This window comes from Beta vulgaris, chromosome 7 (genome assembly GCF_026745355.1).
Source record: "Beta vulgaris subsp. vulgaris cultivar EL10 chromosome 7, EL10.2, whole genome shotgun sequence".
Lineage (NCBI taxonomy): Eukaryota > Viridiplantae > Streptophyta > Magnoliopsida > Caryophyllales > Amaranthaceae > Beta > Beta vulgaris.
The window spans coordinates 29,343,672-29,358,554 of NC_079208.1; the positions used below are offsets into that span (position 1 = coordinate 29,343,672).

Sequence of the window (14,883 nt, forward strand, 5' to 3'; positions counted from 1 at the left end):
TATGCACGCGATGCATGCGAAAATACTTAGAAAATTAATTTTTTAGGGTATGTAAAAAATTAAATTAATTGTTGATTCTATCTTATAAATTAGAGATCTTTGAATTGTTGATAGTTTTCTTTTTGTAATGTCTTTTTTTTTTATATATATTTTATAAATTAATTATGTAGTTTTATTTTTTATTTTTTAATTAATGTAAGTGCTACGTGATTGGCTTTTATTACTAACTATCTTATTGTATCTAATCATCCCTTTAATTTGTTCAGTGTTCCTAGAGTGACATTGCCTCATAGGTGTTGATTGCCCGCGAGTGCTATATTTCAGCTGTCCCAGAATAGTTGGAACTGCATTGAGTGTTTGTGTGATTGTGCTAGGTGAGTACATATTTTTACTCGTAGCATATGATGTTATATTTGCATGTGTGTAGTATATTGTAATATTTGATTCTAGGCACTTAAATGCTTACCCATGTTGAATTATACTCCCTTTCATTTTAATCTACACACTTACACTTTTCACGCATGCCAATGCAAAACTTTGAGGACATATATCTTTAGTTTTGTATTTGTAAAAAAATATAAAAAGTACATATTAATAAAATACATGTTATGATGAATCTAACAAGATCCCACATGACTATATTTTTATCCGCGTATAAATCACAAATGATGGTCAAAGTGAAATTTGTGAATAGTGTACAATATCAAAGTGTAAGAATTAAAATGAAACGGAGGGAGTAAGTCTTATTGTGGGTACTCTTACGAACATGATTACATATATTCAATAACTCTATGATAGTTATTCTATGTATGCTTTGATTGTACTCTTTATGAAATTCTTGATAGTTTATAACCATATTATTCATGAGTATACATTGGTACTTTTGGTGCCCTCATATGTATGAATGGGGGACTACATTCTTGTATGATAGTTTCGGTTTGCATTGAATAGCTAATATAATTTTTTTTTTCCTTTGTTTTTTTAATGTAACCATACCCATGACAAAGCTTATATATAATTAGAGTTAGAATTGATGTAAAATATAGTTTATAAAAGATAGGGGATCAACTCACACCTTCAAAATGATGATAGTATTTAATCTAACATGAACTTTTCGTTTTTATGATTCTTCATATTATTGTTTTGTGTATCCATGGATACGAGTTGGATTGATTTACGAAATGATGATCCGACTTTTTTTAAAGGTTGCATGAATTTCTTTGAGCTAGCTAAAGAGACTCTTATAGAAGGAAAAACTCGATATCCATGTAGTAAGTGCAAGTTGCGTAAATGGTATAGTGCGGATGATGTAGGGGGACATATTTTGTTTAACAGTTTTCATAAGGAGTATAGGAATTGGATCTTTCACCGTAAAAACGATGAAACAAGTAATACCCAAGGACCTCTTAGTAGCCAAGAAACTATAGTAGGTCGAGACGATAGTAAGGGCTTGCTAACTGATGCATTTAGTGTTAGCACACCATCCACTTATCAACCTCAAGATCAATCTTTTGAAGAACCACATTTTGAGGAGGAAGTATTAGGCGACATGCATGAGGAGGATGATTTCCCTTCTGAGGTAGATACTGAACTTCCATCCTTCAATACCAAAGAAGAAGAAATCAAATATAAAAGACTAATTGAAGCTTCTGATGAGGTGCTTTATGAAGGGTGTACTACATTTTCAAAGCTATCATTTCTTTTGCATCTATTTCATCTTAAGTGTATGTTCCATTGGTCTGCCGAGTCATTCAAAAAATTGCTTGAACTTCTGATAGATGCATTTCCTCAAATAATGGAATCCTATTATGGGGGCAAAAAGGTAATTAAGGATTTGGGTCTAGGTTATGAGAAAATTAATGCTTGTCCTAATAATTGCATGTTGTATTGGGGTGACTCACCAGAAAAAGATAAGTGCCAAATCTGTCATACGTCCAGGTGAAAGGCGGCTAAAGGTAAGGAGGGTGATATAAGTGAGAAAGGTAAAGAAGCCTGTGAAAAAGGTGAGCCAGCTAAGGTTATGCGATATTTTCCTCTTATTCCTAGGTTAAAGAGAATTTACATGTCATCAAAAACAATAAAAGACATGAGATGGCACAAAGATGATCGTGACAATGATGGTATGTTAAGGCACCCAACAGATGCTTTGGCTTTGAAAAAAGTTGGTGAAAAATATCATGAATTCGCCGGAGATCCTCGTAGTGTTAGATTGGGTTTAGCAAGTGATGTTTTTAACCCTTATCGTCTAATCAATACCAATCATAGGAAATGGCCGGTGGTCTTGATTCCTTATAATCTACCGCCATGGCTTTGTATGAAACCATCATCTTTTATTTTATCTTTAATAATTCCTGGGAATCTGGTCCGGGGATAGATATTGATGCGTACTTGCAGCCGTTAATTCATGAGTTAAAAATGTTATGGGAAGGTGTTGATGCTTTTGATGCTTATAATGGGAAAACTTTTAAGCTTCGAGCAGCCCTGCACTCTAGTATTAGTGACTTTCCGGCATATGCCATGTTATCTGGATAATGGAGTACAAAAGGTTATAAGGCTTGCCCTATATGAACCCATTTTACTAACTCATACAGATTTTTAGGTAAGATTTGTTACCTCGGGTTTCGGAAATGGTTACACGTTGATCATCCTTATCGCAATGAAGCTGCTTTATTTGATGGTAAACCGGAATATGGTATTGCTCTAGTTCGTGAAAGTGGATTAGAGGTCTTGAAGGAACAAGAAGGGATCATACATTTTTACAGAAAGACTAACATATCTTCTAAGAAGAGTGGGAAAAAAAAAGAGGGAGAGGACAAGTTGGTGCGTCTGCTAATGAAGTTAACGATGGTCCTTGTGAGGATGATGTTAATGAAGTTCTTTGGAGTAAAAGAAGGGCATTTTTTGACTTGGAGTATTGGGAGCACACTCTTTTAATGCATAGCTAAGATGTCATGCATATTGAAAAGAATGTGTGTGACAATCTATTGCGAACTCTTTTAGACATGGATAAGAGGAGAGATGATGAAAATGCTAGAAAAGCTCTTAAAGAGTTGGGGATAAGGCCACATATTTGGCTACAACCTCATGCAAATAGAGTATCGTACATGCCTCCAGCTTCATATACCATGTCTTTAACAGAGAAAGATCGATTTTTAAGAGTTCTGAAAAAGCTGAAAGTTCCTGACGGATATGGATCAAACGTGTATAGGTGTGTCAACATGAAACAATCATGTCATGATGCAAGATATTCTTCCCGTTGCTTTAAGAGTAGCGAAGGCTACAAAAATGATCGATTTGCTTGACGAGTTATCTTACTTCTTTCAAGAAATTATGCTCCAATGTGCTTTATCCGGAGGAATTAAATGTCGTTCAATCGAAGGTAGAGCTTACTGTTTGTCAGATGGAGAAGTAGTTTTTGCCAACTTTTTTCACAATAATGGTTCATCTACTAATTCATTTGGTTGAAGAGTGCAAACTCGGTGGACTCGTTCATTATAGATGGATGTATCCCATAGAAAGGTCAGTATTTTCTAAAATTGTTTAAACACAATTTTTTTCCCTGTTACATGAGCATAATACATTACTTGAAGGTACGTAGCCTATCTGAAATCTCACGTAAGTAATAAGACCCAGCCTAAGGGGTCAATTGCGGAAAGATACTTGCTGAGGGAGACTCTTACATTTTGTTCGAGATACTTGGAAGGTCTAGAGACCATATTATATAGAGCTAAAAGGAATGATGATGACATTCTAGACTTAGATGCATATCTTTATAACTCTGGAGGGTCGTATTATCGGGATGATAGAAAATGTTCGTCTTGATGATAGAAGTTTAAGGCAAACACATCGTTATGTCTTGCTTCACTCAGATAAGATGAAACCTGTCATTCAGTAAGTAGCACCATGAGTTATATTATAAGTGTTCATCAAATTCATAAAAATCGTCAGATAACATTGCATATTGGGTTGTCTTCAGTGAATTTTTACGTCAAAAGCGAGAAGAGACTCAAATTACAGAAAATCAGTCGAACGACACCATTCAAAATGAATGGATAATCTATGAATTCTCATAATGGTTGCAAAACCAGGTTTTAAGCCTTCTAAATTTGATCATTGTATTCCTTTTTTAAGTTATGACCTACATGATTTAACCTATACTATTGTTTATTGATAGGTTCACAATATAGATGATAGTAGTATACAAGGAAAGGTGAAAAGAGCTTTAGCACGTGGTCCATCCAACCGTGTGAAAAGGGGGAAAGGTTTTCTAATTAGTGGCTGTAAATTTGATGTCATGGATCGTGAACGACGTCGAAAGACACAATATTCAGGAATTGTGGTTGAAGCTGAAGGGCAAGAGTACTTTGAGAAGCTGAAAGAAATTTATGAATTGAATTACTATGGTTCCTACAAGGTTGTAATGTTTCGTTGTGATTGGGTAGACATCCACAAGGGTTTAAAGACAAATTTAAATGGAAGTGTGTGTGTGAACTTCTCTAAGTTGATGCATACTAGTCGATATTTGTATGACGATCCATTTGTTTTCTCAACTTATGCAAAACAAGTATTTTATGTTGAGAATAAGATGCAAAAAGGATGGTTTTATGTTATTAGAACCAAGCCTAGGGACTTGTTTGAAGTAGGCGGTGATGGGCTTAATTAGTTTTGCTGTTATGTTTTTCTAGTAGAGTTTGCAAATTTTTCTATCATACAAAAAACTAGATTCTTTGTACTTTGGCTTTTTTATGTGATCGAGAAGTGTTTATAAAAGTGCTATTGTTCTTAGTTAATTTCAAACTAGATTACTAGTAACCGGATGATTTAGTATTTTCATTTTTCACATATAACATGTACTTTTCCTATAACTATAACATGCATTTTATTTTATGGTTTTGTTGTAAATAGGAAATATGAGAAGGAAAAGTGGTTTTTCTATACTCCACTCCACGTAATAATAGAAGGTTGTATATTCCTACAAACACGGCTCATCATCTTTGTATGTTTGATTTATATAATAGCAGAAGGTTGGTACTTTAATATACTAATAATAGTATATCATTAGTTTACCTTGTAATCTTAAGCTTAGCAAGTTGGATAATGGATATGCCTACTAGTTAATATCTAAAATTACTAAGTTAACGTACACTTTTGGTGTTCCCCTCCCATTCCCTTATTACTTAAGAGTATAAAAGGAATTATTGTTCTTGGTTTTCGCTCTCCTCTTCCCTGATAAACTAGGTTACTATATTCCAAGGTGATCGAGAAGTATTTACATGTTTTGTTTTGTAGGAATTGTGACAATGTTATTATGACATATCGTAGCAAAAGGACACGAGCTGCTGCTGCTTCAGTAACTAATGAGGTTGCTTCAGATTCCGCTGCAGCAACTACTTCAAGTTCTCCCTCATGATACCTGAGATGAAGCCCATGGGTTTGAATAACTCATAAGCAGTAAAAACAGTTCAATATCCTATTATTCCACATTTAAGAACAACTACTACTCTACCTCAACACAAACCTTCAGCATCTGCTTCATTTTCTGCAGCCATGATTCCTCAGTCAAGAGCTACATCTTGTACTATATAACAGCAAAATCTTTCAGCATCTGCTGCCATGATTCCACAGTCAAGAGGAGCAATTTCTACTCTACCTCAGAAAGATTTTTTTTTAGCACATGACATGATACTTGAGATGAAGCCCATGGGTTTGAATACCTCACAAGCTGCAAAAAAGACTCATCCTCCTATTATTCTACAGTCAAAGACATCTAGTAAGGTACCTAAAATTAACACCATGGGTCATAATGTAGTGAAGTCATGCAAAAGGCCGCAATCTCACATGTCGTCACAATCTTTAAGACCTACTGTGATTGACTCTTTACTCCAAAAGAGAGCACAAGGTACAAATGCACCAAAGCTGCCTTCAAACTCTTCACTTCTTGTACCATCGTCAGCATCTCAAAATCATAGTACATAGGGATCATTTGGTCCGCCAACTAGTGCAGCATTACCAAAACCTTCAACATAAGTAAGTGGTGATAGTGGGATATGGAAAATCCCCTATTTTTCTTCCACATAAAAACATGCAATCTGAGTCATTGCACTAATTTCATCGTCCTAATGCTAAAGATGTGCAAAATTCTAGTGTTAGAGATGAGAGATAACTACCTAAACACGATTCAGAAAAAAACCCCATTGGTGCTCCAGTTGTGAATCACTCAAAAGAACACGGTCATGTTCAAACTGAAAGCTCGTCAAGGCAAAAACAGGGTGAGAATATTGAGCGTGAATGTAATGGAAAAAACAAGCATGTGGAGCAAAAAAGGAGTGTCCATAATATTTCCAACAAAACAAATTCGGCTAAATCTTGACTTCCCTATTCAGACTCGGGATGGCCAACCAATATGAAATTTGATGCAAAGTAGGAGGTTATAATCACAGGTATGAACTCATGAATTTTATTATGTCTCTTTTCGATCAATGATTCTCATCAAGTTAAGGAGTTTTGGCTTCTCATATCATCTGAATAGAGTATGGCTATGGCTATTCCCACCCCCTCTCCTAGGTACCACCCTCCCCCTGTTGCCCCTCTCCATCTTTATGCCAACGCTACTAGCTGATGCCCCCTCCCTCTGTCTGCGAACCCCTAACTACTGTCAACCTGCACACACTTGACTCATTCTTGGTTCCATCTCTTCCTTGGAGCCTGTCAATGTTTAGGAAAGTGCGCTCTAATGATGTTTATGACTTTTGCATACCTAACACCATTTCCTTTTGCTTAAGCAGCAAAACCATCCGATTGTTCTCTAGTTTCATCCTAAAATTCTCTAGCCTTAATTTCTCAATTTCTCTGTCTTTCTTGTTGCGAAATCTCATATATTTAAGCCGTTGTTTCTCAATGTCAAGTGCCTCAACCTACAACCTAACCTTTTGCATTTCAAGTTGCAACATTAGATGATGAATCTGGGCTCTCTGTTCTGTCAGTGACTTTGTCATCTCTGGAAATGTTGGCTCCAATTCCATTCTATTATGAAGTCAAGGTAGTAGGTTATGCTTAAGTCAATGTGACAATACGTACTCGTGAAAGTACTAAAAATCTGATGTGCCATTCTCGTTCATTGTTAACTCAGGGAATGATGGGCTCTGAAGAGTAGATGATATGAATTTAGCTATTGTCAAGGTTGTTGGCTATCTCTTTGTGAAAGCTAACCTTGATATTGATACTGTTGTTATGGATAAGATAGTCTTTTTATTGTCAAATTTATCACTCGTATGATTTAACTCTTTGTCTTGTGTCCAATTGATTTATTTGATTGTCATGCTAGCGTGTTTCGCAAACATTCCACACTCACGTGCTGTTAAATGTTTTAATTGGTTCTTCCTTGCTATGAGATGTTACCTTTCCGAGAATTACTGTTTGATTTGATTTGGTCCTTGCTTTATGTTTCTACATGACAGCTTCTTTCACAAAGAGTATTTCCATGAGGAAGTATCCTTGCATAACCGGTATTGGGCATCAGTTGCCCATAACCGGGGTAAACTCGTTATTACAGCTTAAAGTAAGGGTAAAAATGTAATTTAAACAAAATATATACCTTTTTAATTTTTGCGAAGAGGGAGGGAAGGAAAGTCGACGGAGGTGCGAAGGGTGCTGCGACAGGCTGCAGGTTGTCGCGGTGGTTGTTTGCGGTTTTTGGGTGGTCGGTTGGTTTTCGAGTGGTGGTGAAGGCGGTTCTGGGTTGGTGTTAAAGGTGGTTTCCGGCGATATAAGAAAAACAGAGAAATTTTGTATTGAAATTTTATTTTAATTTTCAAAATTAAATTCAGAAATTCAAGGAAGAGAAGAGGGGAATTGAAGCAACCTTTGTGGTTTAGTTTGCTTGGGAATTTTGATGTGAATGAATCAGTATTTATAGGGGAAAATTTCTGAACTTGTGGAGCTTGGTCAATACTCCATTAATGGAGGAAGTGAGGAGAGAGAGTTAGAACTTTGAAAATATTTACTCAATATCTGATTTTGTGGACTGATATCAAGTTTCCTTCTGACAAGGTTGAATTGTTGACAAAAAAAATTGCTCCTTTTGAGCTGTAATTCAGACGAAGGAGGAAGAGAGGAGGGAAGAAGATGAGAAACGTTTCATCTTCTTTCTTTTTCTTTTTCTTTTTCTCTTTTTTATTTGTTTTGTTTTAGCTTTTCTTTTTGGTAAAAGACACATGGACTTGGGCTAATATTTGGGTTTGGGTTACTAATGGATGGACAACATGGACAAAAGTATCCATAAACCAATTTATGAAATTTGATAAATTAGAAATAATAAAATGAATAATAAAATGATTTAATTGAAACTTGTTAAATAAATCAAAATAAATAAAATTATTATTTTAATAAACATAGTTATCAAATAAAATCGCATTATTATAAAATAAATTATAAGTGGAAATAATATTAAACTTTAATAAATAATAAAATAATCGTTTGAAAATTCGGGGTATTACACACAGTTAGGGTATTCTGCATGAAATGCACTACTAAACTACAAAGACTTGCTATGTTGTGGGCTTCTATGAAGAGAATAGATCCCGCTATTGTTACATTGTACCATGAACAAGCACGTGTTGACCTTGAAGGTACCTTTGATAGTCAAGGTGTTTTTGATGGGGACGTCAACTACGTAGTTATTAAGATAAGGTCCATTTACTAAATGTAAGGTGCAAGATTTTTATATGGATTATGTTTTATTTCCGGAATCAGCATAATTGGTTATGTGAAGGTCCAATTAGTATATGTAACTCATAAGTAATGTAGTACCCTTTATTTGAAAGTATTAATGAATTTTCTATATGCTTTTAAAAGTGTTAATGTATTTATAGTCTGTTATGTTCCCGTGCTTATCAATTTTATAGTGAATCATATAAGTTGTATACTGAATCATATCGAGTAAAACATAAGTCTGATTAAGGAGACTATGAACATATCATGTCAATAACCATAATTATGATTTCTAACATGATTTAGGAAATAATATAAATCTTATAACTACTAACTTATACTTATGGACTGGAAATAATAGAAATATAGTCCTCCTTACGACTTACTTATACAAAGGTAGTCCTTATGATTTACTTATACTTACCTTAAATTATGTACTCGTTCATAGCAGTCATAGTTCTAACAACTTTCTATTCGTAGTTTTCCTTATATTACACTTATGTACTCGTTATATAACATAACAGTAGTCTTAATCCACTTGATGACTGAATTATAAAAAAAGTTCAAGTATTTGCCTTTCATGACTGAATAGGAATATACAAAGTTTTTAAAATCAAGATTCTAGTTTGAATCGGAAACCACCTTTAGAATCGAATCGTAGAATCGTAAGATTCTACAAACACGTATAATCAAGATATTGCACTCAATCTTCATTGAATATGCTAAAATATAAGTTATAAGACCTAAAAAGTGGAAAAATAGTTGTTTACCCACTATATTGGCAATAACTAACAATATATAATTTATTATTTGCTTTGTTAGCATGATTTAAATTTGTGAGGCTTTCGCTAGTCAATAGAAATGTATAGAATCATCTAGAATCGTGAATCGAATCGTCTACCATATTTTGAATCGTAAAATCGTAAGATTTGAAGATTTGAATCGCGATGTTAATAACTTTGGGAATATATTTAAATTATATGATATAGTTTGTCAATAACATATAGCATTTAATTAATATGATATAATTCCTGCAAGATATGATATAGAACAGTCATATATAGTCCACTTGATGACTAAATTATAACAAAAGTTTAAGTATTTGACTTTCATTACATTATTTACGTTAATAGCATATAAAGGGAATAGGAATATATTTAAATTATATGACATGCATAATTGTCAATAACATATAGCATTTAATTGATATGATATAGAACCTACAAGATATGATATAGAACTACACCGATATGATAGCATGAATTTTCGATATGATATGAGAACATATAATATGATTTCTAATTAACATGATTTAGGAAATAATAAAATCTTATATACTTATGGACTGGTTATAATAGAAATATAGTCCTCCATACTAGGACTGGCAAAAAAGTTGACACAACCTGATAACAACAATAATACTTCTTTTGACGACTTAGTTATACTTATCTACTAATATATAACAAAATAGTGTCATAGTTACATTATATATTACTTACGACATACTTGTGTTATACTTACACTATAAAGTTATAGTTCTTTATATGACTTATATTGAATAACTTGTTTGTTATACTACAGATAACTTGTGTTACACAAATAACTTATGTTCGGCATAAAACAAATGAATTTAACTGAAATGAACCTCTTGCAACTAAACTCAACTAAATTACATTTAAACCAATATTTATGATTAGTAATGATAATAAGATTAGTGTCCATAGTTACATTATATCTTAGTACAATAGTTATGTCAATTATATCCCATGTGTAGGTAAGCATATCAGAGGTTATATGAATCATATCTCATATATAGGTAATCATATTAGTGTTTATGTGAATCATATACAATATGTAGGTAATCATATCATAACATTACGATTATATACTAAGGGTCTGTTCCCCCCAGCTTATTTTCAGTTCAGTTCAGTTCAGTTCGGCTCCAATAAGTTCAGTTTAGTTCAGTTCAGCTCCAATAAGTTCTGTTCAGATCAGTTCAGTTCAGTTCAGTTCAGCTCCATTCTTTTATAACCATTTTGTTATATATTATTATTATGTTGGTATAATTTATTTTACTAATTACTCTTATTATTATTATTATTATTATTATTATTATTATCATTATTATTATGATGATTATTATTATTATTTAAATATATATCATTACTATTAAGTATTATTGTTGTTGTTTCTAGCATGTATCTCATTTCGAAAATAAATTGAATTAAAAATTTATATATTTCAAGGAAACCGGTTTTACTTATAAGTAGTCTCCTATTTCACAACAACTTTATCATTAAGTCCAATAGTTAAACTTAAGAGACTAGTTCCGGATAATCAATGGTTTCATATGTCTAGAAAATGGGTTAGTAACTCCAACCGGTCTCTCATAAATGGTCTCTTTGGCCTTTTTTTGTAGTAGTGATGTTTACCTACACATGGGATATAATTGACATAAATATTGTAGTAAGATATAATGCAACTATGACACTGATCATATTATCATTACTAATCATAAATATTGGTTTAAGTGTAATTTAGTTGAGTTCAGTTGCAAGAGGTTCATTTCAGTTAAATTCATTTGTTTTATGCCGAACATAAGTTATTTGTGTAACACAAGTTATCAGTATACCCGAATTTTCAAACGATTATTTTATTATTTATTAAAGTTTAATATTATTTCCACTTATAATTTATTTTATAATAATGCGATTTTATTTGATAACTATGTTTATTAAAATAATGATTTTATTTATTTTGATTTATTTAACAAGTTTCAATTAAATCATTTTATTATTCATTTTATTATTTCTAATTTATCAAATTTCATAAATTGGTTTATGGATACTTTTGTCCATGTTGTCCATCCATTAGTAACCCAAACCCAAATATTAGCCCAAGTCCATGTGTCTTTTACCAAAAAGAAAAGCTAAAACAAAACAAATAAAAAGAGAAAAAGAAAAAGAAAAAGAAAGAAGATGAAACGTTTCTCATCTTCTTCCCTCCTCTCTTCCTCCTTCGTCTGAATTACAGCTCAAAAGGAGCAATTTTTTTTGTCAACAATTGAAACAACAATGCTGAACATTATTCCCATATAAAAAAAATACCATCATTCAATACCATCATTAAAAAAAAAAAAAAAAAAATACCACGAATCCACGATGCAATACTCTTCCCTAAAACCTCAAACCAGTAAACCACCCCTCCCATAAACCAAATTCTCCCAAATCCATTAACTGCATCTCCTTGCTCATCACAATTCCACTTAATTACCCTCATAATTCAATTGAAAAACATGCTTACAATCGTGTAAAACCAGACAAATTTCTTCTTCCAAAAGATCATACAAACAAATTGCACAAACAGACCCTTTGAATCTCGACTTTGGGAGGGTTTTGAGTAATTATGAGAACCCAGATGATGAATTTCCAGATCCTGGAATAAGTCGCTGTTGGTTTCACCGGTGCCGGAGAGCTCACCAATGGCGAGGCGTGGTTGTTCTTACTCTTTTCTTCTCACTCTCTGGTCTTTATGTTAATTACTCTGCCATTGCCGCATCTGTAAGCATTTCTGCTTATTTTTATATTTGCAAGGCCAAAATTACCTAAATGCCCTGGTTATGGGCAACTGCTACCCAATAGCTGTTATGGGAATATCAGCTCTCGTATTTCCATGCTTAAGTATTTTTCATCAAATAATTGAACCTACATTTTTCTTGGTGAGTGTCACTTCAGTATGCATTTCTGTTATTAGACTGACAGTGATTTAGAGGCTGAAACAGTCATAGGGAGGTACTTGGTACCAGATCAGCTCCTTTGTGATGATCTGACTATTTAATAGAGTATTGTGATTTCATTGGATTTATGATTTGGTCTTTAATTAATTTTCTAAGACAGAGCTAGGTGATAACCATACCAGCCACCTACGTTAGCTCATTTTCTTCTTCTTTTATCATAATATCTTTCTCATTTCTCTTACTAATTAGTTTATATAGGAGTAGTTAGCAGTGAAATAATGCGTATTACTTTAGCTATATATCTTTGGCAACCAATTATACTGCAGTATGGGAAGAGGTAACCCTTTCCGAAAATGGGAAGGAATCCTAGCACTTACAACTCATCATTCTCGGTGATTACAGAATATGCTCTGACATTATTTCTGATATTCTCTGCCATTTCTTTTGACTCTTAGTTATGTAGAATTATATGACCATTAATATTTATACTACTTGAAGTGTTTTTTTTATACTTCTACAAGAAATTAACATAATTATTGAGACCATATTATGCAACAGTCATTAACTTTGATTGAGTCATATTTTTTCTTTGACAGATTCTAAGGGTGAACTTTAGTTGATGAGCGGTTCAATTTAGCCCATAGACGTTTGGCACAATCGTGGTGTTAGGTACCACGTGCAGTTTCATGAGTTCTACCAACCAATTAGGAAAGGAGGGGATATCTTGGTCCGATTTCTAGGAACTGTAGCAAAGGATGGGACCTATTGTCCAATTGGAGAAAAGAATTGGCATCATGTTGACGTGAAACTCAAAACTAAATTGTTATGAAGATGAGAGTGTGAATACAAGTTCACAAATTAAAGTTGGATATATATATATATATATATATATATATATATATATATGTTTCTTATTAGCTATGTCTTATTGATCTTGCATTATTTTCTTATCTTTTTTCGTCAAAGGAACATTTTGTGATTCCTGAGGATGAGGTCTATAATACATTAGCTCTCCAACGTGTTAACAAATGTTGGAGGCACTATAAACACTCCCTTAAATTGACATTCTTCAAACCCAATAAGCTCACAGAGGAAGAACATTATGATATTGTGCCTACTGGACATACTCATTCTGAATGGAAACCATTGGTTCAGTATTGGTTCTCACTCAAAGTACAGGTACTTCTCATTTTCAATTTAATATTATAACGTGTGACACATCTTAATTCTACAATATTAACTAAAACTTCCATTGCGAGTGTAGCAATTGTCTAAACTTGGAAAAGCGGCACGAGCAACTCAAAATCAAGTTCATACATTGGGTTCTACTAGTTAAGCTAATATACAAGCTGATTATGTAAGGAATAAATTTTCACTCTCATCGTTTCAATTAATTATTAAATCATCCTCCTTTATTTTAGTACATAAAACCTTCATTAACTTCCTGCCTCATTGTTGGTTACACCATCTTTTTTCGATACTTGCTCAATTGTTCATGGTTTTTTTTTTTCTCTAATACTGTTCATTAGCACATTTTTCCATGTTGCCTGTTGTATGTAAACTACAAAAGCAATTTGACATACAATGTTGCCAAATGTTTTTGAGACATGCTCCTTAGCTCATGTGGTTTTTTTAATTTATACTTGTCCATTAGATCATTGTCTTCTGTTCTTGTTCATCAGTTCATGTGTATTTCTATGCGTTGTCATTAGATCATGTTTCTTGTACATGTTCGTTCATTCATAGTTTTTTTGTTCTGCTCATTAGTTCATGTTTTTGTCCAAAGCTGAAGTGAAGTGAAGTGAACTGAACTGAACTGAATTGAACTGAACTGAATTGAATTGAACTGAAATAAGCTGGAGAGAAGAGGCCCTTAGACCCTGAAGTTGAATACATTGGCCATCTGCTACTTAACAACAAATTGATATAAGCAACGATAGAATTAGAACGCAATCATACAGCTGAAATTTGCCTGCTACTGACTTTTTTGTTGAATGCCGACAATTCAGTACTGCTTCTCGCTTGCACTAATTAAGCTAATCGGTAAAATAGGTTACCAGTTATGCTTAAATTGTTAAGGTTTCTTTGTAGTTGTAGTGAGTTGTCTTCTGCTCATCAATCACTAGCAATGTATTTTGAGCCTAAATTCAGCATGACCGCTGGTATTTTTTCGGTCTAGTGGGAGAAGTGAATCTGATTCCCTCCGCTTCTTTCTCCCACCTGTACTTACTTGCTAAAATAGCCTTAGTTTTCTCTTGGTGAAGTTGATATATGTCATAAATATAGGATTTTACATGATCATGATTGCTCCTTCGAAACTTGATACTGCCTGGGCCAGATTGGTTTTTCATAACACTAGTAATGTTTATGCTAGAAATTAGACCGTGTCTGGAAGCCATGTGTACTACGAAAATTTTGATCGCTGGAAATTTCAGTAG

The 14,883-nt window shown here is 33.4% G+C and overlaps 1 protein-coding gene across 1 annotated transcript; it reads left to right on the forward strand.

Annotated features, from left to right (window-relative positions):
- Window positions 1–1,153: 1,153 nt before the first annotated feature.
- On the forward strand, window positions 1,154–4,663 carry LOC104899023 (uncharacterized). The gene is made up of 6 exons (XM_010686162.1): window positions 1,154–1,938; window positions 2,047–2,312; window positions 2,429–2,519; window positions 2,592–2,820; window positions 2,967–3,200; window positions 4,175–4,663. Exons 1-6 carry the CDS (start codon window positions 1,154–1,156, stop codon window positions 4,661–4,663), a joined length of 2,094 nt encoding a protein of 697 aa, XP_010684464.1.
- The last annotated feature ends 10,220 nt before the right edge of the window (window positions 4,664–14,883 follow it).

Excerpts from the sequence above, each read along its gene's own strand:
- LOC104899023 (XM_010686162.1), top strand. The coding sequence starts at position 1,154 with ATGGATACGAGTTGGATTGATTTACGAAATGATGATCCGACTTTTTTT. Across the intron at positions 2,520-2,591 it reads GACTTTCCGGCATATGCCAT|ATTTTTAGGTAAGATTTGTT; the intron begins GTTATCTGGATA and ends TAACTCATACAG. Across the intron at positions 2,821-2,966 it reads AAGAGGGAGAGGACAAGTTG|AATGTGTGTGACAATCTATT; the intron begins GTGCGTCTGCTA and ends CATATTGAAAAG.